Source organism: Mauremys mutica, chromosome 11 (assembly GCF_020497125.1).
Source record: "Mauremys mutica isolate MM-2020 ecotype Southern chromosome 11, ASM2049712v1, whole genome shotgun sequence".
NCBI classification, from domain to species: domain Eukaryota; kingdom Metazoa; phylum Chordata; order Testudines; family Geoemydidae; genus Mauremys; species Mauremys mutica.
In genome coordinates, this window is record NC_059082.1 from 46,198,100 (window position 1) to 46,222,253 (window position 24,154).

General features: G+C 49.4%; 1 protein-coding gene and 1 long non-coding RNA gene across 3 annotated transcripts in view; one reads left to right on the forward strand and one right to left on the reverse strand.

Moving 5' to 3' along the window:
• Positions 1-299: 299 nt before the first annotated feature.
• PML (PML nuclear body scaffold) overlaps positions 300-24,154 on the forward strand; it is a 44,280-nt gene continuing 20,425 nt past the window's right edge. The window contains exons 1-7 of one of the 2 annotated variants that reach the window (XM_044979631.1): positions 300-454; positions 2,389-2,873; positions 8,422-9,005; positions 10,160-10,221; positions 18,300-18,386; positions 19,614-19,869; positions 22,498-22,550. In XM_044979631.1, coding sequence (XP_044835566.1) covers positions 449-454; positions 2,389-2,873; positions 8,422-9,005; positions 10,160-10,221; positions 18,300-18,386; positions 19,614-19,869; positions 22,498-22,550 — 1,533 coding nt within the window. In that variant the 5' untranslated portion in view covers positions 300-448. The remainder of the gene's footprint in view (positions 455-2,388; positions 2,874-8,421; positions 9,006-10,159; positions 10,222-18,299; positions 18,387-19,613; positions 19,870-22,497; positions 22,551-24,154) is intronic. The other variant, XM_044979632.1, reaches the window with a different exon arrangement.
• Positions 4,033-24,154, reverse strand: part of LOC123343974 — a 33,436-nt gene continuing 13,314 nt past the window's right edge. Inside the window, exons 2-3 of the long non-coding RNA XR_006572423.1 lie at positions 7,438-7,527; positions 4,033-4,718 (exon numbers count right to left, since the gene is read on the reverse strand). This is a non-coding gene — a long non-coding RNA (uncharacterized LOC123343974). The remainder of the gene's footprint in view (positions 4,719-7,437; positions 7,528-24,154) is intronic.

Sequence of the window (24,154 nt, forward strand, 5' to 3'; positions counted from 1 at the left end):
CATGGTGACAGCTCTTTCTGAGCTGCAAGGTCTGCTCTGCAAGGAAGAGTCTCAGACATTGCCTCTTATTTGAAAAATCCTCCCGGACACAGATGGGCAGATCAAAAAAAAGAAATGTCCACGAAAATCCAGACGTAAAGCAGGGCCCAGGCACAAGCCTGGCCCCCTACATACTGCAGGCTGAGACAGGCAGCCTGCAAACGGGGAACTCGGCCTGTTCAGGCCCTGCAGCCAGCTGCTCCCTTCCCCCAACATTAGGCTGTGCCGCCTTCCTTGGCAGCAGTGGAAACTTCCTGCAGCTCCTCCTCCCTGCAGGTCACACAGAGAAAATGAAACTATCTGTGGCGCTTCTGCTTCGCAGGAAGCTCCTTGTTACTCTCTCTTGGCCACAGTAGCAGACAGACCGTTCCCAGAGCTGTGGCAGGAGCTGGCTGTGCATCCGCTCTCAATGCAGGTATTTTATCTTTCACTCATCTTTGGGTGTTAGAGTGCCATTTGTTTCCCAACTACGCAGAGGGGGTGGGGGAATTCCTGCATGAGACTACCCCAGCTCCCCACTGTTTGGAGACCATTTCTGGGAGAGACCCACTTTGGGGGGCACACTCTGCTCCGGATGGGATGGCGCAACAGTCATCAGCATTGTGGCACAGCCTCAGCACATCACTGTCCTGTGACACCGTTGTGCCATGATGCGAGAGGGCAAAATGCTGTGGTTTCATGCACCTCTGTATTTCTGGAGGGTCCCCTTAACTTCCTGCACATGAGGCAGGCAGGCAGGCCATGAATTTGGGACTATCCCAGAAATATTGAGAAGGCTGGATCTAGTGCCCAGGATAGGACCATGGAGTTAGCTCTCAGAGCTGGCATCCTACTTGTACATGTTCCTCTATTACCTGTCTGCCTCCCTCCCTCCCCAGCTGATATCCCAAAGACCCAACCTGACAAAGTTGCATTGTAATTCACTTCAACAGGAACTGGCTGCTAGATTTTTCAACAACCACAAGCTGAAATGGGTCTCAAAAGCAGCACACACCACTGAAAACAAGCCCACACAACACCCCCTAGGCCATACTCCACCCACCTGGCGACACACATCGCTAGTGCTAATATTCCCAGCAGGGGAGGGGCTGAAGTTTGCTCTGCAAACTTGCTGACAAGGAATGGAGACTAATTTTTTGTAACTACAGCTTTGCCAAGGCTGAAGCTTCACCCCCATCTCCCACCCATCTGCACACATCCTTGTTGTTGCACTTGTTGCTGTGTCTGTTCTATATTAATTCTTATGCTGTGCTCATTGCCATAGTATCTGAGCACCTTTCAGCAGTGCATTAAGTGACTAACGTATGATTTAGTTGGGTTTGGTCCTGCTTTGAGCAGGGGGTTGGACTAGATGACCTCCTGAGGTCCCTTCCAACCCTGAGATTCTATGATTCTATGATTCTATGTGACGCTAACGCCGCCCCTCCAGCAGATCTTAATACAGAGGTGGAGAGACTCACACGTGTCATGACAGTATGCTCGTGCTGAGGGGTAGCATCACAGCCCTATCTGGACTGAGATTCCTTTCTGCTGGGAGAGATGGCTCTCCTCCATCTCTTACCACTAAGGGATAATTGGAGTCCTCCTCCAAATTTTGTCCAGGGCACAGAGTCCAGCCTCTGCTTTAATAGCTGATAACTAGTTGGCAGACACAGTGGGGAAGAGGGGTGAGATGGTTTTGTGGGAGTTGGGGAGTTGTGAGATCTCTGCATATTAACCCCTGGGTGGCTTGGGCGAGTCACTGAACTGCGCTGTGTCTCAGTTCCCCATCTGCAAAATGGGCATAATAATATTGCCCTGGCTCTCAGGACTGGATAAAATAATCTTTCCATGGTGAGGTTTTATACTTGAGCAGTGGGGACAATGTAGACACCCAGGAGAGATAGGCATGCAGCTCTGCTGCATGCAATGTCACTGTGAACTGTTCTGTAATAAGCCAGTTTGCATGATGTTGAGGGCCATGAATTTGCAATATGTAGGCACAAAGATATGAGTGCAATATTCAGGGGCAGGGTCCGGCAGCCTCCAGTAGGCCTCTAGTCCTGGTCCACCCCATCACACAGGCCATATACCACACAGCACAACACTTCATAGTTCCCTTTGTTCCCCTTCACCCTTCCTCAAAACACAGAAACAAGGGGATGCCTGGGGAAATTGAAAGGTGGCAAATTTAAAATGGATAGAAGGGATTTAAAAAAAATACACTACATGGTTAGCTTGTAATATTATTACTGTTACATAGAGACATCTCTCCTCCCCCCCCCCGCTCTGCCCCCCATCACTCACTGGGGCTCTCAGCAGAGCAGCAGAGCATTGGTGACCCCCAGGGTCTCTCTCTCTCTCCCAAAGGTGATGGAGGAAGAATTTCAATTCCTGCTTTGCCAGGGGTGCCGGAAAGAACCCAGGAATCCCAAGCTCCTGTCCTGCCTTCACACTTTGTGCACCGACTGCCTGGAAGAGAACAAGCCCGTTGGCCAGTGTCCCATCTGCCAGGCTCCCATCCCACAAGTCAGCGGGATCCCAGACCAGGACAACCTGCTCTTCGCCAATCTGCAGGCCAAGCTGAGCACCTACCAGAAGATTGTCAGCAGCAGCAACTTGGTCTGTGACCGCTGCAAGGATCTGGCTGAATTCTGGTGCTCTGAGTGTGAGGAATTCTTTTGCATCAGATGCTTTGAGGCCCACCAGTGGTTCTTGAAGAAGAAAAGCCATGAAACCAGGAAGGTGGGAGATCTGAAGGCAGAATCTGCCAAACAGTTTCTGGAGGGAGCAAGGAAGTCCAGAATCCTCTTCTGTTCCAATCCCACCCACAATGACCAGAACTACATTACAAGGTAAGAACATCAACCTGCTGTGATTTATTCCCACAAAGTTGTGAGCACATTGGAAAAGGGTATTGGAAGGGAGGGTCTGTGGTGAAGCCAGGTCTCCCGTCTAGGGAATTTAGGACCCTTTCTTCTTGCACCAAGATATGAAGGTAATGCCCATTGACTTCCTCAGGAGCTACTTGAGTCATGTAGCAAGGATATGGCCCTTGGGTTCTATTCTCAGCTCTTCCACTGACCCACTATGCGACCTTGGGCACGTCACAGCTGTGATGAGTTGGACCCCTCTTCTGGGATGCCACCTGATGTACTGGGGTTTCACTGAGCCCTCCTGCTCCACCAGCCTGGATTCTCTCTCCCTGTTTTGTTGAATTAGGCTCTCCAGCCTCTTGCAGCACACACACAGAGGTAAGGCCACACCCAGCTGCAGACACAGACTGAAGCCAGCTCTGTGTGAAAGGATTCACCCAGCACTCATGTGCACCAGGGCTGCCCAGAGGATTCCGGGGGCCCGGGGTCTTCGGCGGCGGGGGGCCCTTCCGTTCCTGGACCCACCGCCGAAGTGCCCCGAAGACCTGCGGCAGGGGCTCCCCCGCCGCCGAATTACCGCCGGAGCGGGACCCGCCGCCGAAGCGCAGCCCGGTCTTCGGCGGTAATTCGGCAGAGGGGGGCCCCGCCGCGGGTCTTCGGGGCACTTCGGCGGCGGGTCCCGGAACGGAAGGGCCCCCCGCCGCCGAATTACCGCCGAAGACCGGGCTGAACTTCGGCGGCGGGTCCCGCTCCGTCTTCGGCGGTAATTCGCCAGCGGGGGGTCCTTCCGCCCCGGAGCGGAAGGACCCGCCGCCGGCGAAGACCGGGAGCGGCAGAAGCTCCTGCGCCCGGCCGCACAAGAGTTTGCCGGGCACCCCGGAGCGAGTGAGGGACCCCGCTCCAGGGCCCCCGAAAAACTCTGGTGGGGGCCCCCGTGGGGTTCAGGGGCTGGGGCAAATTGCCCCTCTTGCCCCCCCCCTCTGGGCGGCCCTGATGTGCACACCCCATTTGGGGAATAAACCCAAAATAATATTGTCTTGTGCTGTATAGAAAGATCTGCACAGCGCAAGCTCATAAAAAATCGCCCTCTCCCTCAATGTGAAGAAAAATATGCACAACTTCTTGCCCTTCCCCCCGCCCCCAGGTAGAAATTGCACAAACTGGGTTTAATAATAGACAAAACAAATGTATTAACTATAAAAGGCAGATGTTAAGTGATTATAAGGGATGGCAAACACAGCAAAGCATATTACTGAGCAAATAAAACAAAATCCACATACTAAGCGTAAGATCTTAAAGACAGTTGTTTCAAGAAGTAATTTCTCACTCTAAATGTTATTTTAGGTAAGTTGCAGAGTTTTTGTAGCTTACAGTTCCAGTTATTTCTTCTTACAGACTGGACCCCTGTCTCAGTCTGGACTCACCCCTGCCTTTCTCCTCAGGTTAGTTTCTTTGTCCCTTCAGGTACTTTCAGCAGTCTTTCTTCTTGGGTAGGCAATGGAGGGAGAGTCAAGATCAACCCCCTCCCCAGCCCTTAAAAAGGATTTACCTAAGGTCGGAATCCTTTGTTTGATCCCCATCCCCCTACAGTGGAAAAGTACCAGCAGTGTCCAAGGGGGTATTTTTCATCAGGTGACACTCTCACCTGACCTTGTAGTGTCAATGAAGCATCCCAGGAAGCACCTCAGGATGGTGGGAGATTTGTATCTTCAGAGTTCTATTGTCCTTCTTAAATGGGTCATTCAGGAGGATTGCCTACTGTCTGGTGGACGTTCCTCCCACGTACACACACAGATGTAATTGTTACATAGTCAATATTCCTAACTTTAGATACAGAAATGATACATGAATACAAATTGGATAATCACACTCAGTAAATCATAACCTTGCCAATGGTATCTTACATGAGCCATCTTGCATAAAGTATATCTTAGTTATGCCATATTCATATCATAACCATCTTTCTATGCAGAATATGGGGTGTAATGTCATAACAGCCTCTTCCTGTGCCTCAGTTTCCCCATCTGTAAAATGAGGCCAGCTCTTTTTCAAGTGGCCTCTGCACATTCCCACCCTTGCTTCAGGGTGTCAGCAGATCACGACAGGGTCAGGCTAGAATTCGCATCCCCCTGCACCTCTAACAGTGCCCCAGGGCTGCTCTTCAGCAGGGACCTTAGAGGGGGAGGGATTGCTCAATGGTTTGAGCATTGGCCTGCTAAACCCAGGGTTGTGAGCTCAATCCTTGAGGGGACTATTTAGGGATCTGGGGCAAAAATCTGTGTGGGGATTAGTCCTGCTTTGGACTAGATGACCTTCTGCTGATATTCTATGATCTAAATTCATGAGCCCTTACTGCTTGAATTAAAAGACCAAGGTCTTTAGTCTGGAGGCAAGAGGAGACTCAAACTTCTATGTGTGGTGCAGTAACAAGGGTGACAAAGCATGTGTCACACACCCCATTGAGCAATCAGCCAGGTACATTTTGGGATTTCCCTCACACACACACTTCATCTGACACAGGGCACATTGACCACTGCTGGAGGCACTGACTTGATACACCCTCTGGGTTAGTATGAGAAAGCCTCTATTCCTAAAGATCCCATGGAGTCTTACAAATTCCTTATGCATGTGTCACATGGAAAGGCATATAACCATGCGTGGCAGGTACAATAGGCCAGGAGGGGCTAAGGCTCCCCAGCGCAGCCGACGCTGATCCTGCCACCAAAAGCCTGGGCCATGGTGGCTCCACCTCTTCCCCTCCCTGCTGGGAGTGGACTTCTGCAGGAAGAGTTTGCTTATTTATTATGCACCATGCAAGTTCCCAGGCAGCTATCTGCTTCCCAGGTCCCTGGGACTCCCCAGGGAGATTACTGATGAACCCAGGAAGCTGAGTAGCAGATACTGCCTCCTCAGCTGCCCTGGAACTTGCATGGCTCATATAAAAGCTCAGCATTCTCCACCTACCTGCTCCTCTCCAATACTCTCCACCCCGCCCCCTGCCGGTCCCTGCCACCGCTCATCGGTTCCTCCTCTCTGCTCTGCTCAGCCCCCACCCCCACTCACCAGTCCCTCCTCTTCCCCCACTCAGCCTCCAGTAGGAGGAGGGATGTGGCGGGGAGGTGGGTGGGAAGAAGAGGGAGGATGTGGCAAGGAGGTGAGTGGGGAGGGGAGGAAGGATGCACACGGGGAGGGGGATGACAAGGGAAGAGGAAGGGAGGAGGGACCAGTGAACAGAGATGGGGGGCCTAGTGGGGACAGGGGACAGAACCAGTGGGGCTGACTGGGGAGGAGAGGGGAAGGAGAAGAGGGTTGCATAGGGTGAGCAGGGGAGCCAAGAAGGGAGAGAAGGGACTGGCGAGCAGCGGCAAGGGGACTGAGCAGGAAGTGGGGGGAAGAGGGACCGGTGAGCAGCGGCAGGGGCCCAAGTGGTGAGGAGGAGGGGGGATGGAGAGGAGGGACACCTGCAGCAGGGGAGGAGGAGGTGGGCCTGGGGCAAAGTGGGGGTGCAGTGTGGGTGAGGCCACAGACAGAAGAGGCAGGACAGGGAGCTAGCCTCACTGAGGGGAAGCTTCACCTGCCAATCATGCATATAGCACACGTGTAGTAATCTGTTGCAGCCTGTACCAATCACTAATTAAATTCCTGGTTCTCTTAGAGAACAATGGTTTGATTATTCCTCCCATCTACCCAGCCCTGTTTCTTTGGTTGCCTGTAGCATTTTAAATCACACTTCGGGGTGGAATTAATTGGGATGCCATCAAACTGAAAAGTGACAGGCATGAAAAGAAACAAGACTGGGCAAGAGGAGAGAGAATCTCACGTCACATTTCTCTGCATGTCTCAGATTTGCTCAGGCTCTAGGTGGCTGTATCCCAGACCCCACAGTTTTAACCTCAGAATGGGCCAGATTCGGATCCAATTTACCCCATTATAAATGCAGAATGACTTCATTGTCACTGATGGGTTATGCTTGGCTTTATGCCACTCTAACGGAGATCAGAATCTGGCCCAGTGAGATTACTGCAAATGAGAAGCATTTGTTGCATAGACATCCTGGATATTCTGTCTCGCTTACTCACTGGGTGCAGCTGGGCTAATGACTGCCAGAAACAGTGCAGCTGAAATCAGTGCTAAGATATTAGGGTAGATGGGACTAAGGCATTTTCACCACCAAGTCATGGAAATCTGCTCAGCATAACCTGCATGGTGAAAGTAGTGACTGAGCCCTGGGTATGTTGCAGCTGACACCATTAGTACCATTCCTGCAGCTGCACCAGTATATCCTTGCAAGGAAGGCTGGTCCAGTGCTTAGGGGACTAGGCTAGGGCCTGGGAGATTGGCGGTGGGTGTCAAATCCCTGCTTTACCACAGACTGTGTGTGACCTTGGGCAAGTCTCTTAGCCTTTCTGTGCCTCAGCTATTAATTTGGTTGGTACCTACAAGCAGTTGAGTGGGAGGAGAAATGGAATCAGAGAGGAAGGGATGTAGCATTTCTCATCAAGAGCGAATTGCCAACTTCTACAAACAGCTCCTAATGAATCACCTTATAGATTCCAGCCTCTGGGTGGCTATGCCGGGCTGCAGATTTTCTCCATTCATCTTCTCTTTGGAGACTGTCCCTTTTCTGGACTCCCTGAAAAACAAAAGGCATCATCCTCAGCTGGTGTAAATCACCATGGCTCCATTGATTTCAGCACAACTATTCCCATTAACACCAGCTGAGGAGGATCTGTCCCAGAGAATCTCTAAGGAATTCCCCAGAATGGGAAGGGAATTTCCACAGGGTGCAGCTATTATCCCATTATCTCTCTGCCCGTTTTCTCTATGTGCCAATAAGGAATGCTTTGTTAGGGATATGCCAATGGCCAAATATTTGAATCAACCCTCATAAGTCTGGCTGCCAGTGGGAAACTTTGGAGATCTTATGTCTCCTTCTCCACCACTTTTCACCTTTTCCCCTACACCTCACATCACAATAGTATTGGGTGGGAAATGGTTTTCCATCCCACTAAAATCTTTGAGAATTCAAAACTTTTTCCACATCCTAAATCAGGACAAAAAGTCAAAATCTCAATGATTTTTCCAAATCAGAAAAGGTTTCTGTTTGTGTAAATCAAAACATTTTGTTTAATTTTTTACCTTTTCTTCTTTTTATAAAGCTCTCTCGTTTTTTACTTCAATTAGCTTATTTTTTTTAGATTGTTTGTTTTCGACCAGAAAACCAGAATTTTTCATTTTGAAAATGTTAAAACTAACCCTTTTGAAACATTGCTTGACATTTTGTCGAGTCATGAAATTCATTTACACCAATCCTGTTTGCGAATGGTTTCACTTGGGACTAATTGGCATTTTTTGATGAAAAAAAATGTTGTTTGAAAAAATCCCAACCAGCTCTAATCACAAGGCTCAGGATGTGGCTACAACCAAAGTGCTTGCCCCAGCCCCAACTGTAGCCCAAGGAGTGGGTTGTGGAGAAGATGGACTTCTTAGTATGCATTCAAATGAAACTGTATTGTGTTTGCATCAGTAATATCTACTGCAGAGGATGTTTAAAGCCCCTCTGCTGTTCCTGCGCGCTCCTGGATAGTGAGCACTCAAAACTCTACTGCAACATCCAGACAGAAATCGAGCGGAGGCAGGAGGAGCTGGGGAGCCTGAGCGAAGAGCTGAAGAGGAAGAAGGCCCACTTTGAAGATGTCTATAAAAGTCTGAAGGGCAAAGCTGACCACATGGACCAAGTGAGGACTGAAAACCAGGAGCTGATCCAAAAGAGAGTCAAACACATGGTGAAGCTGATCCGAGAGAAGGAGCAGGAGCTGCTGGAGATGGTGGACAGGCAGCACCGCCTGGGGAACGAGGACCTGGAGGGGAAGCTGAAGCAGATGGAAGCCGTGCTCAAAAGGATGGGGGCTGGTGAGCAGCTAGTGGAGAAGATGCATCTCTACGCGTCGGACCAGGAAGTGATGGACATGCACCCCTTCATCAAGGAGTCCTTAGAGGAGCTCATGAAGCTGCAGCCTCTGGCAGTGGGAGCCAATGTCCAGGCTGGAGACTTCACCAAGTGTAAAGCTGAACTCCAGGCTCTGTTTGAAAGAGTGACTGGGGAGAGAGGTAAGACGCTTTCACAGACCTGACCTATGTGGCTCCTGCTGGAGTGAGATGGGATGGTGCTGGGTGGGATGGAGGAATGGCTGCATGATGCCATGTCTGATTGACATGCTAGATGGTCCTCAATGTACCACCTGCCCTGCCTTGCTAACTACTAATTACTATACCTCAAAAATGGTGCAAACTATTTTCCCTCTTGCAAAATGCTCCCTGTGAAATCGGAGGAAGATGTTACACTTTGGGGCAGCTGTGTTAAAACCCACAAAATATCAGTGTCTCTCAAGTGTCCAGAAGTTCTTTCCCTCTTTGCATGATTGGCCCTCATTCAGCTAACGGTGCTCTAACTTTCAGGGTTCAGCCTCAGTCCCATTCCCCTGATTCGCCATCTCCCCATGCTATGGGTCCATCATTCCCACCAGTGCAAAGTGGGTGGCAACAGCTCCCTTTCTGATTCCCTAGCCTTTTGCACGTACTGATGTAAAGGATGGCCTGAGGTGCAGGACAATGGATAATCCAGCCTGTGCGCTCCAGTTTTGGGATTGCAATCCATAGCACTCCGACGCAACTGGGCCCGCCTGTCAGCTAGTTGGTTGACTTAAGAGCTAGGAGTTGCCCCTTCAGAATAGGAAGCTGTTTCCCAAAAGCAGGGCCTCAGTGTCTCGAAGGACTCAGGACCGCCTCCTCCAGTTGAGGCCATTCCCACATCACTGCAAGCCAGGTGGCAACTCTCTGCTCTGTCCGAAAGCAGGCGGCCAGATTCACCCCTGGTGTAACTCCACTGCAGTCAGTTCCACCAGCAATGAGGTTGGTCTACTGGTAGTATCACTCAGTGGTTTCTGCCATCTCCCCATGCAGATATGAAGACTGTTAGCCAGGATTTTATGACGTGCTGGTTTTACTGCTGTGGTTCTGCTTGCTGGACTCCTGGCTAAGATAGCAGGCACCTACGTCCCTGGCTCATCCAGAACCTAGCAGTCAGGCTTCTGACGAGGAATAGGGAATCAGAATGAGAAGCAAGCCAGTTCTTACTGTTACAGGCCTTTCACAAAGGCCACTTCCAGCTTAGCTGCTTGCAGGGCATGGGGACACTCTGCTGACACTGTATTTTCACTGTCTCTGAGAACAGCCCCACCCAGCTCGATCTTTCTCCTTTGTAGATGCTGCCTCCTGCGCTGCCCCAGCAGCTCCAGAGACTGAGGTGTCTTCAGCTAAGGACTGGGTGAGAGGAGCTATTTGCGTTTGCCCTTATCAAAGGGGTAGGGGAGGGCTCCTGCCATGCTAAGGGCTGGGGGAGGTGCTGATTCTGTAGTTGCTTCCACCTGCCGCACTGGCTGAGTTTACATGCGTGATGGGGGGTAAGGAATGCTAAGCAGGACTAGGAGTGTGGGGGGACGTGATTCTGCACTGATGGGAGCGTGGCTGCCGCGTCCCTCCCACCAAGTGCTAGCAGGGGAAAGGCCGAAGGAGGGGAACATGGCACCTCATTGTGCTGAAGCCTGTGGGTGAGATTCTGTCCAGACACCTAATAACAGAGATCCCCCTATTCGCTGTCACCACCCCACATTCGCTGGCCAGCCGCTGCTCTGCCTGCTCCACCTCTCACTGGTTGGTCTCTGTAATGGGGTCACACATCCTGTACTGAGCCTAGGCAGAAAGGAGAGGATAGTCTTTCCTGCTTACAGGCAATCAGCTTGATCACATACCTGCATAGCTGCCAGAACTGCCAACCCTGGAGACAGGCAGCCACACCTGTGACCAACAGAGAACATGAGCTGGTATAATAGGGAGAGAACAGAGAGGGAGAAAGAGGCAGAAAGGCCTGAGATAGCCAAGGGGCTACAGACCCACACCAAGCAGCCTCTGAGAAAGCATCCAGGAGACAGAAAGAGAGTGCATGCCCTGGAGTTGAAGGGCTGATAGAGTCAGTATAAGGAGGGAGTTCATGGACTGATCTGATTGAAAACAAACCAAAAAGGGTCTGTTAGGAGAAGCTGGGACCCCTAGAAAGGCCACACAAAGAGGTGGTGACATCCCATAGAGGCTGTAATCTCCTTTGGACTAGAGCCTGGCCTGGCTTTGTGCTTCACAAAGCTGTAGCCCAATGGTGGCCCTATATAAACAACTAAGGAGACAGAGAAGCACATTTGGATGGGTGGTCCATGAGGTAACATCATGCCTTCATGATGTCAAGGAGAGGTAGCGTGGCCTAGTGGATAGAGCACTGGTCGGGGATTTAGGAGATTAGGATTCTATTCTTGGTTCTGCTGCTGGGTGACCTTGGATATGTCATTTTGCCTTTCCGTGCCTCAGTTCCTCATCTGTAAAATGGGGATAATGCTCCTCTGTAAAGAGCTTTGAGTTCTATTGATGAAAAGCATCACATAACACCTAGATATTCTAATGCCATTGACTTCAATGGGTCCAGAATGTCACCCATAGGATTAAGGCCTGCAGAGACCATTGGATCATCTCATCTGACCTCCTGTACAGCCCTGGCCAGAGCATTGTTGGGGCCTGTGCCAGCCTGTTATTCCCAACCTCTCCAGGGCTGCTTGCAGAAGCACGTGCTCCCCACAGTTGAACAGGTACTATGGCACATATGCCCCCTTTGTTCAGCCAATCACCATTTAGTCCTGTGCCTGGTAGTTTCTCACTATGACTCTAGCCAACTCTTTAGTGGTCACTCCCCTCTAGGGGTGATGAAATGTCTAGTGACACAGGACGCTGGTAACTATAGAAAAGGGTCAGCCGTCTCCAGCCCCTTGGGATTCAGACCCCTTTAAACCACAGCATTTAACCCCTCTGCTGGGGTGTGTAGGGGAACCCAGACCCATCCACTCCTCTTGTTTCCAGTCCATGGACCCTATACAAAGCAGTTAGAACTGGTTTCTCCCAGCTGGCTTCCAGAAATTAAAAGGAACAGTCACAAGAGTGAAATGCCTGCAAGCTGCATGGATACTATTTAAAAACACCATAAGAGAGGTTCAAACTAAATGTAGGCCCCAAATTAACAACAACAAAATAATAAGAGGACCAAAAAAGTGCCACCACGGCTAAACAACACAGTAAAAAATGTGGTAAAAGTTTAATTGGACAGGCCAAAAAAGAAATTTAAGAGTAACTAGCAAAAGACACAAAAACTAATAGCAAAAAAAATCTTAAGTACAGGAAGGCTGCCAAACAATCAGTGGGGCCACTGGATGATCAAGGTGCTACAGGAGCACTCCAGGAAGTCAAGCCCCGTGTGGAGAAGCTAAATGAATTCTTTGCACCGGACTGCACTGCAAAGGACGTGGCCTCCCACACCTGAGCCATTCCTTTTAGATTACCAATCTGAGGAACTGTCCCAGATTTCCCAGTAGAGGAGGCTTTGGAACAAATTTTTAAATTTAAAGTAATAAGTCACCAAGATCAGATGGTGTTTACTCAAGAGTTCTGAAAGAACTCAGATATGAAATTGTAGAATTTCTAACTGTGGTATGTAACCTAATGCTTAAATCAGCCTCTGTACCAGCTCACAGGAGGATTGCTAATGTAACACTGATGTTTTTTTAAAGGTGCCGGAGGTGATCCTAGCAATTACAGGCCTTGTCTACGCTGGCAAGTTACTGCACAGTAAAGCAGCTTTCTGCGGTGTAACTCCCAAGGTGTACACACCGCCAAGCCACTTAGTGCACAGAAACTCCTCAGTTGCAGCGTTGCAAAAAACCCACCTCGATGAGGCTGTGTTTACACTGCCACTTTCAGTGCTAAAACTTTAGTCGTTCAGGGGTGTGAAAAAAAAAAACCCTGAGCGACAAAAGTTTTAGTGCTGAAAAGCACCAGTATAGACAGTGCTTTCTCACCAGGAGCCACGTTCAGGGTGGGGTTTTTTATCACCAGGAGAGCTGTCTCCCTGGTGATAAGCATGTCTACACAGCCCATGTCACAGCGCTGCCTCGGCAATGTGGGTAGTGTAGACATATCCTGAGAGTCCTAAGTCTTAAAGCACAGAGGCCCCAGTGCTGTATTGGCAGTGTAAACACATTACAGTGCAGAAAGCAATCAGTTGGCCTCCGGAAATGTCCCATAATCCCTCAAATGACTGCTCTGCTCATTGTTTTGAACTTGGCTGCCCTGGAGACATGTGCCCCTCCCCTTTCAAAGCTCTGTTTCTGACAGCCATTGCATGCTGTGCTGATCTGCTCTGGGACACAAAGCAAACCATTAATGTGGAACGCTTGTGCTGTTGAACACAGAGGCAGGTGGGGGGGTGTGTGAGAGAGACAGAGACAGATTGCTGTGCGGAGAGCTGGGGAGGAAGGCAGGGGCTGATGGCGGGGGTTCCCCCTCCCCCTGCCTCAGAACTTGTTCTTTCCTGCCGCTGTCTGAACTTACAAGACAGCAAGCTGACACACTCGCTGTCCCCCAAAACACACTGTCTCTCCCCACCTCCATACACACACACACACACACACACACACTCCCTGTCTCACACACTCCCACCCCACCCCCACTTCAGTTGAAAAGCAGCTGGCAATGTAGTAGGATGCCCATGGAACAATGGGATTGGGAAACCTGCATCATGTGATGCTGTGCCTGCCCCATGAAGCATTGTGAACCCTTCCCAAAGCACCCTGCAGCTAGTTTACACAGTGGGATAGCTACCACAGTGCACTGCTCTCTTTACCATTGCAAGAGCTGCTAATGTGGATGTGCTCCACCGTCACAAGGAGCAACAGTGTGGACACACAACAGCAGTTTAATTCCAATACTTTAATAAAAGTGGTATACCCTGTTGCGCAGAAACTTGCCAGTGTAGACATACCCACAGGCTTGTAAGCCTAACTTCAGTACCAAGCAAACTGGCTGCAACTATAGTAAAGAAGAGAATTATACATGAACACAATATGTTGGGAAGAGTCAACCTGGCTTTTGTAAAGAGAAATCATTAGAATTCCTTAAGTGTATCAACAAGCATGTGGACAAAGGTAATCCGGCTGATATAGTATACTTGGACTTTCAGAAAGCCTTGGCCAAAGTCCCAAACCTAAAGCTCTTAAGCAAAATAAACAGTCATGGGATAAGAGGGAAAGTCCTCTCATGGATCAGCAACTGGTTAAATGACAGACAACAAAGTGTAGGACTAAATGGTCAGTTTCAGGAGAGAGGTAAATAGTGGGGGTCCCCTGAGGATCTGTACTAGGACTAATGCTGTTCAACATATTTATAAATGATCTGGAAAAAGGGGTAAGCAGTGAAGTGGCAAAGTTTGCACACAATACAAAATTACTCAAGACAGTTAAATCCAAAGCTGACTGTGAAGAGTTACAAAGGAATCTCACAAAGCTGGGTGACTGGACAACAAAATGGCAGATGAAATTCAATGTTGATAAATGCAAAGTATTGCACATTGGAAAACATTGTCCCAACTGTACATACAAAATGAGGGGAACTAAATTAGCAGTTACCACTCAAGAAAGAGATCTTGGGGTCATTGTGGATAGAGTTTTGAATTTGTCCTCTTATGATTTGCCTCTTCCCACCACTGCATGAAACAATTAACTTCTCCTTTAGCCAATTTAGTTTTAGGTTGGCCTTTAAGACGTCCACTCGGTCTTTGTTCCAAGATTTTAACAGTGGCCACTGAGTTTGGGATCCCCCTGAGTTAGCCTAGACCATTTTCCCAGAAATTTACAGGAGTCCAGACCCTTCTTACAGGAGTCCGAACCCATCCTAAATACATAAAATGAGCCAGAGTTCGTTTAGGGAACTGTCCCAACTTAGACGTCTGGTTACCCATACAGGAGGACTTCACACACCAATCGCACAAGAAGGAAATTCGGGTTCGTCAGAGCGATGCCCGGTGCAACACACAAAAGGAGCCCACAGGCTACTGCCTCATTTGCCCTTGCTTTCACACCAAGGGTTTTACCCAAAGTGCGGTGCGGCTGCGATTGTGCAGATTCCACTCATTCAGACCACGGGGACAGAAACCCCTTGGTCGGCCAATCCCCGGACGGAGACCGCACCCAGACTCAAACACTCCACAGGAGGACGGATAGACACAGAGACAGGACAGTCCTCAGTCCGGACAAAACACAGAAATAATTACCTGACCAGAGATTCCTGATGTCAGATCCCGGGATCCCTACCAGAACAGAGTGGGAACCAACAGGTTCGATGGCATAGACTTCACTGTGGTCGTGCGCCTTTCCGTTCTGGTGGAGGACCGCTCGGGCCAAATGCCAAGATGCCGGCTGCCATGGTCGTCCTACAAAAATGGTCAGGAATCACACAGCCCCAGTGAAGACAGTTGCCATCTCGTGGAACCTCCAAATTGTCAAAGTTAGACTCAGGACTCAGAGTTTATCAGACCACTCTTGTTTTATTAGCACAGCGCTCTGCTAATAACACCCAGATAATGTGAGCACCATGCAAGACACAAACTATCTTATTTATACAGATAAAAGGGTGAGAACTTAACAAGATAACAAAGGAAGCAGAATCTGATAAGTTTACCTGGGCTAGGCATGCATATCTTATTTCCTTACTAATTATTACCAATCTTCTGTTAATGTTTTGCCATTAGCACCATTGTTTATGCCTAACGTTTCTTTTCCTGGCACCTGTATTTCAACATTTCTTATTTCTGCTTAAAGGTACATACAACATTTATTTAACCATTCTTATTTACAATATAATTCATTCTACTTTCACAATAGTTTTCTGAAAACATTTGCTCAACGTGCAGCAGCAGTCAAAAAAGCTAACAGAATGTTAGGAACCATTAGGAAATAGATAGATGATAAGACAGAAAATATCATAATGCCACTACATAAATCCATCTTACTTGGTCACCCATCTCAAAAGGAGATTAAGAGCTATGGAACAGCTTCTGTATGAGGAGAGATTAAAAAGACTGTGAGTGGTCGCCTTAGAAAAGAGGTGACTAAGGAGGGATATGATCAAGGGCTATAAAATCATGAATGGTGTGGAGAAAGTGAATAAGGAAATGTTATTTACTCTTTCACATAACACAAGAACCTGGGGTCACCCAATGAGATTAACAGGTAGCAGGTTTAAAACAAACATAAGGAAGTATCATAGAATCATAGAATCATAGAATCTCAGGGTTGGAAGGGACCTCAGGAGGTCATCTAGTCCAACCCCCTGCTCAAAGCAGGACCAAACCCAACTAAATCATCCCAGCCAGGGCTTTGTCAAGCCTGACCTTAAAAACCTCTAAGGAAGGAGATTCCACTACCTCCCTAGGTAACCCATTCCAGTTCTTCACCACCCTACTAGTGAAAAAGTTTTTCCTAATATCCAACCTAAACCTCCCCCTCTGCAACTTGAGACCATTACTCCTTGTTCTGTCATCTTCTACCACTGAGAACAGTCTAGATCCATCCTCTTTGGAACCCCCTTTCAGGTAGTTGAAAGCAGCTATCAAATCCCCCCTCATTCTTCTCTTCTGCAGACTAAACAATCCCAGTTCCCTCAGCCTCTCCTCATAAGTCATGTGCTCCAGCCCCCTAATCATTTTTGTTGCCCTCCGCTGGACTCTCTCCAATTTATCCACATCCTTCTTGTAGTGTGGGGCCCAAAACTGGACACAGTACTCCAAATGAGGCCTCACCAGTGCTGAGTAGAGGGGAATGATCACATCCCTTGATCTGCTGGAAATGCCCCTACTTATACAACCCAAAATGCCATTAGCCTTCTTGGCAACAAGGGCACACTGTTGACTCATATTCAGCTTTTCGTCCACCGTAACCCCTAGGTCCTTTTCTGCAGAATAAGGTACTTCTTCACACAGTGCTCAATCAACCTGTATAACACGTTGCCAGGGGATGTTGTGAAGGGCACAAGTATAATGGGGTTCAAAAAAGAATTAGATGAGTTCTTGGAGGATAGGTTCATCATAGATTCATAGACTTCAAGGTCAGAAGGGACCATTATGATCATCTAGTCTGACCTGCACAATGCAGGCCACAGAATCTCACCCATCCACTCCTGTAACAAACCCCTAACCTATGTCTGAGTTATTGAAGTCCTCAAATTGTGGTTTGAAGACCTCAAGCTGCAGAGAATCCTCCAGCAAGTGACCCGTGCCCCATGCTGCAGAGGAAGGCAAAAAACCTCCAGGGCCTCTGCCAATCTGCCCTGGAGGAAAATTCCTTCCCGACCCCAAATATGGCGATCAGTTAAACCCTGAGCATGTGGGCAAGACTCACCAGCCAGCACCCAGGAAAGAATTCTGTGTAGTAACTCAGATCCCACCCCATCTAACATCCCATCACAGACCACTGGGCATACTTACCTGCTGATAATCAAAGATCAGTTGCCAAATTAATTGCCAAAATTAGGCTATCCCATCATACCATTCCCTCCATAAACTTATCAAGCTTAGTCTTAAAGCCAGATATGTCTTTTGCCCCCACTACTCCCCTTGGAAGGCTGTTCCAGAACTTCACTCCTCTAATGGTTAGAAACCTTCATGTAATTTCAAGTCTAAACTTCCTAGTGTCCAGTTTATATCCATTTGTTCTTGTGTCCACATTGGTACTAAGCTTAAATAATTCCTCTCCCTCTCTAATATTTATCCCTCTGATATACTTATAAAGAGCAATCATATCCCCCCATAACCTTCTTTTGGTTAGACTAAACAAGCCAAGCTCTTTCAGTCTCCTTTCATAAGACAGGTTTTTCATTCCTTGGGTCATCCTAGTAGCCCTTCTTTGTACCTGTTAGCCAAGATGATCAGGGATGCAATCCCATGCTCAGGATATCCCTGGCCTCTGACTGCCAGACGCTGGGAGTGGATGACAGGAGTGGATCGCTTGATAATTGTCCTGTTCTGTTCATTCCCTCTAAAGCATCTAGCACCAGCCACTGTCAGAAGATAGGATACTAGGTGAGATGGACCATTGGTCTCACCCAATCTGGCCATACTTATGTTCTTATTCCTTCCCTGAACCACTCCCTACCTTGCCACTCAAGTCAGCTGTTTCCCAGACTCATGTCCCGTGATCCTCTTCCTCTGGAGGTCCAACTACCTGGGCTGCATCACACCAGGCCCCTGCACTCAGTGGTTCCTCAGCCTCTCTCGCAGCAGCTTCTTCCTTTCTCTCTCCCCAGCTATAGCAGGCCACCAATCAGCCCAAGCTGAGGAAGCAGCTCCACAGGGTCTTTGGATCTGGCCCCTGTAATGTCCAGATTAGAACTCCGAAAAGCTGACCTCAGATACCCACTGGCCCTTATTAGCCCGAATGCCAAGGGCTCCTTTTAATAGCTCCTTTGTGCTTTCTCCAGCCAGAGGAGTTCACTCAGCTCAGGACTCGAGAGCAGCACCCGGTTCCCATGCTTACTGGCAACATCCAGGAGACGCACCTGGGCATGGTAGGTTTTCTGCTGATTATGGAAAATTGAGCTCTGGCTTGCCAATGACCCTCCCTCTCCGATCCGGACCTGAGCTCATGCGGGAGGAGCCCAGCGGCCCGCAGAACAATTGGACCAAAAAGTACAGCAGATGGTTGGGCTGTAGTGAGAAGTTGTCAGAGCTATGCTGATTCACACCAGCACGTTGTATCTATTTGATTGCCTCCCTGTAAGTCTCTGCCTTCTTGGCCTGTAATCTCTTCAGGGCAGGGATTGTGTCTCCCTAAGTCTATGTGCAGAACCAAGCATAAGGGAGCCTGTCCCTGGTATGATGGAGGTATTTTTCTCCTCCCTGGGGGGTATCGGGGTCTCTGCCCCTTACGCCACCTGCTGGAGGCATCCCCCAGGGCCCCTCCAAAAATTGGACAAACCCAACACTTCTGGTGGTCTCTGCAGGGCAGGGTGGGGTGCAAGTGGGGTGGAGGAAACTCGCACAACTGCCTCCTGCCCAGAGTCTGTCTTGTTGGTTCAGAGAGGCTGGCACTCGGGCCCCAGATTCACTACAGCGCTCCGTAAAGTGCACAGGGAAGAGAAGGGGGTGTCACTGGTTGTAGCGCAGCAGCTTCTAGGTCCCAGGCACAGCCCAGGAGCCCATTGTGCTACACAGGCACTGTACAAATGCAGCACAGAGACATGACCACTGCCCCAAAGAGCTCACACTCAGTACTCTGACCATGTAGGGCTAGACTGCCCTTTGCACTCACCCTGAGCTAGTGGTCGTGTGCGCAGGTTACTATCCCAGCAGTACCCCCGGGGCATCACGGTCCCTCCCATAGCCCCCTCTCTTTTACCACAGCCCTGAGAAAGGTGCAGTTTTCCTTCCCCACTGCCCGGGGCGCCCAGCCAGCGCCGACTGGAGCATATGAAGTGGGGCAAAGGAGGGTCATAACTCCGCCCACTCCCTGTGCACTACACCCACCCCCTGCAGGCAGCATGTGGCATCGCAGCCCAAACCCAGGGAGCCGGATGACAGAGCAGAGACCTCACTTCCCAATAACAATCCAGCCCTTTATATTTTACCCTGGACCTTTTGAGCAGTAATTGGATTTTAAAGAGTCCCCCACAGCCAGGCTGGGTGTTCAGAGGACCGAGCAAACCTCTGGCCCAACACACTGGCAGCCTGCCCCACAACACTCCCTGGGGGGGTACCCATCCCCACACTGCTTAGGGGCTCTTCTCCCTCCCCAGGCTCCCCCGGGGAAGAGGAAACGAGGCCAAGCGGAAAAAGCCATCCAGACACCTCCCAAGGTGCTGAAGCTTGAATCTCAGCCCGAAGTGGTCGAGAGAACCCCCAGCAAGTGCGACCAGGGCTTGCTAGACTGGGACCTGCAGCCTGGGCCCAGCACCTCAACACCCAGCAGAAACTGCGGAGGGGCTCCTGCAGCGAGGGGCGCAGTGCTCTCACAGGAGCTGGGAAACGCCCACTCTGAGCCCGGAGATCAAGGTAGGAAGGGCCAAGTGGGAGCCTTGTGGGGAGATCACAACGGGGCATCTGGAAAGGGGAGCTTGGGCCAAAGCAGCTAGACGTAGCCACGAGAAGGGTCCTGAAAGGAACGTAATGATTATGAAGCAGAGGTCACAGCCTCACCCTCCAGATTTCTGGCTTTGTAATTTGCACCGTCCATGCTCATGTAAGGAGGAGGGCAAAGGCAGTACAGCCTAGTGGATAGAGCACAGGACTGGAACCCAGCTAGAGTTGCCAACATTGTAGTTCAAAACAAATATTTGGAACTGTTTTCTTAGCACTCCCATCTCACCTCTCCTACTGCTATTATTTATTATTATCAATTAAGAAGAAGAAGAAGCAGGGATCCTAGAAATCTGTTTGCCGGGGAAAACGTGGAATTTGTGTTTTTACAGAGAATTTCTCGTTTTTACACTTTGTTAAAAAATAAGAATGTGCAGTGGAACCCCGATTCTCTGATCTAATTGGGACCGGGGACAGAGCAGATAATCAAAAATTCGGATAATCTGGAGAACAGGTAGAGCTCTGGCTGTCAGCCCCAGACAGCAGGGCTCAGACTGCTAGCTTAAAAATTGTAAATAGATCAATCAAACATTGTGTTCAATGGATACCTGTGTATACTATGGCTGGGGAAACTACAGTTCAGCGTTTCCTTTTAATCGTGGAAAACCACAGATTTTCATGTTTTTTTTTATCAGAGAATTTTGTGGGAGGTTTTTATCATGGAAAACTAGAATCTCTGGAGGGGTATGAGAGAGGTCAAGTATCACACAACATCAGCAAGTATCACACTGGGGCCACTTAGCAAACTTGTGAGGCCACAGTGCTCGGCAAGGCAGGCACAGGCACAGTCCAGCCAGGGATCAAGCTCCACCAGTCTAAAATGCAGCCACAGCCTTGCCCAGATAGTACTGGGCCCTTCCCCAGCCCTCCAAGCCAGATCGGTGTCCCAGCCGACAGACAGACAGGGACTGCAGGGGGGACATCTGGTGGATACTTTTAAAAATGCAGCCTCCCATGTTTTCCATAGTGAAGTCCTGAGAAGAAGAGCTGAGAGATACAGCTGCTGATCCAGGAAAGCTCTTCATTTGAGTCCCGGTGTTTAAATTTAAGAGAGGTGAACCAACCCCCTCTGGGTGAACAGGCTGGCAAGGCGGAAAGATACAAAAAGGCTTTTTCCTGCTAGAAGGAGCTGTGGAGGAGAATGCTCTTGCACCAGCCCTGGGCAGAGAGCCAATCAATGGCCCACAAGCAGAGGAAATGGTGAGGGAAGGAGAAAGGAGAGAGGATGGACCATATCCATGGAGGGAGGCAACTTCCCACTGGAACCTGGAATGCGGGGGAGCTGGCAGAGGAGCTGGAGAAGGCAGTGATGGGGCCACACTTCCAGGGTAGGGGTGAGCAGGCAGGTAACAGGCCCTGGGAGAGGAGTGGCATCTGTGGACCCAGATGGGGAAACACAGGCTAGCAGCAGGACGAGTTTTCAGCGTTGGCATTGGCTGAGACTTGCACACCCCATCACACTTTAGTACCTCCACACATACCCAGCCATCAGGTAACATCACCTGGAAGGCCTGGAGGGGTCTGAATGGGCTGTAGTGACATGTGCTTAGCCAAGACTCCTTATCCCAGGGTAAAGGGTTGGGTTCCCTAATTGTCACGGCAGCCCAATGAAAATCAAATGAGTTGGAGCTTCAACGTGTAAAACCAAATGGCCATTGATGGAGCCTTTACAGTCATTGCAGAGCAGCTGGCTTCTCAACCTCTTTCATGACATGACCCCATATTACAGCACAAAAGTTCAGAGACCACCCCCACTTCCAATAATTTTGGGACCTTTTCCGTATAGCCATAAAGAGAAGTCCCACCCACTACATCCTCAAATTGTTAACGAGTCCCTTGCCAGGGATCTGGACCACAGGTAGAGAATCCATGATCTATAGTAACATCTAGTAATCTGGGCTTTCCTGGTTTCACGTACAGACAAACAGGGAACTGTTCTGAAATGAGTGACTGAAAATAATAAGGGAGTTTAAAAGATTGACTGAGGAGGAGATGGAAAAGACTAAGTTCAGTGTGGCTAGACAGTGATGCAGAGAGACACAACCACACAGCCTCAACACCGAGGGAAGGAAGAAAGGAACGGCAGCAGAAGGTCTCAGGAGTCGAACTGGGAGTAAGGGAGGAAAATAAGAAAGCAAGGAATAGAAATGCCTGGCAGATTGGAGGCTATGATGCTGGAAATGATTCCCTGAAGCACTGGACTTCTTGTAGCAGATCAGGGCAGGAGGGCAGCACAGAGGTGAAATGTATCTCAGCTGGGGTGAAAAGGAAAATCGGCACATGCAGCAACAGAGGAAACTGCCTCTCTGTAAAAGCTCTAGCTGCTATCCCCCAGCCAGTGGAGAGGACTCTAATGCAACACTCATCAACCAGCCGACTATGTGGCCCTTACATGGCTTTGGCAAGCACTGTGTGGCTGGGGAGGGACCCACGTTGCTTTGCGAGTTTTTCCTCTGTCCTGTGCTCCTTTCTGCACAAGCCCTGAGTGGCTTTCACGCTGCACCTGTTCAAACTGGCACTTGACTCCCTGTCTTCTGTTTTCAGAAGACTCCAGCATCATGATAAGTAGTTCTGAAGATACCGACGAAGACACGATGGTGAGTGCAATAAGAGCCCAGGATCCACGGTAACTGGGATGCAATATCGATTGTGCCAAAATGCTGAGAGTCGCTGCCACTCACGCTGCCTCTTGTAAGATCAACAGCAGTGAATGGAAACACAAGCACGCTATGGTTGGGACGTTCAGCCACCTGCCTTAGCATTACACTTCTCCCCACTTCGTTCAGTGAGGATTCTGAGACCATGCACTAAAGGTTTGGCATGTCCTAAGGATCCACATTAATCTGCCAGTCACATACGTTTTGAGATTCCTAGGTGTGGGCAAGAAAACCTCTCCTTAGTTGGATGAGAGTCATCAGGCAGGTATAAGTTTAACCTTCTTCTCCGGGACTCTTTCTGAATGAGTAACCACATTATCTGTTGGCTCCTCTCCCAATACCTTGGTCAGATTCCAGCAGAAGGAATCTGCTGAGATGTTTCAGAACATTCTTCCACCACCCTGATGTTTGTTCAGCAAGAGTTCTCATCATTTGCTCGCTCACTCTCTTCTCCTTCAGTGACTCTATGCCATTTCTCAATGCACCACAATGGGTTGAGCTCTTGCTTCTGTAATAGCAAGGATAGGTCCTTAGCTGCTTTCTGATTGCTTAACATCCCTTCCAAAATGAAGCCAATTGTGGATTTCCCCCCCAGCTGATGTTCCCAGTGGTCTAGACACCCCTTCTCTCTTTCCCAGATAGGCACATGCCTCCCCTTCACCAAAGGCATTATGTGTTTGACATATCCACTTACTGCTCCTAGACAGTGTTTCCTAGTGGTAGGGCACAGGACTAAGACTCAGGAGACCTAGGTTCTATTCCCGGCTCTGCCACTGGGCAAGTCACTTCAGCTCTCTGTGCCTCAGTTTCCCAACCCATAAAATGGGAATAATGCTACTGCCCTCTTTGTAAAGCACTCTACAGATTACCATGCTAGCTGAGAACTGGGTATGGTTATTCTACAGTGCCTCTCTCAGGAGACTGGTATCAGAGACTATCCTGAGTAGAAGTAGATGGCTGCTGACTGTACATCAAGTCACAGGCAAGCACGGGTGCAACTCACCCAACCACAATGCCATAGGCTGAGGGAGAAATGCATTGCTTAATGCTACCAAAAGGAGACAAATTCATCCCTGCTGTAACCCCCCTGAAGCCCAGAGAGCCACACAAGTAATATTTGGTTCAAGGTGTTGTCCCATCTCAACCATGCCCTGTTCATTGACTACGGCTCTGAGCATGGAACAAGCAATGCAAGTCCCCTCTCCCTTCCCAGTACAACCAGCATGGGTAGCTCTCACCTGTGCTTTGGTGATCTCCAGCTGTTGGCAAACCCCATCTGGACTCATATCCTTTAGCCCAATTGCTGCAACTCCAATGTGGTGAGCTCAGTGGCCCCACCAGGGGCTGGCTTTGCCACCATGTCTTGTGATGTCACTCACACCTGTGCAAAGTGGGCATGAACCAATAGCATTCGGATCTGCTCTGCTCACACTGCCTAGGTGTAATTGACTATCCAGGGTGCAGGGCAGTGGGGAACCTGGACCCACGTTTCATGAATGCCGCTGTAACTGTCTCAGGGTACGTCTACACTACGGGATTATTCC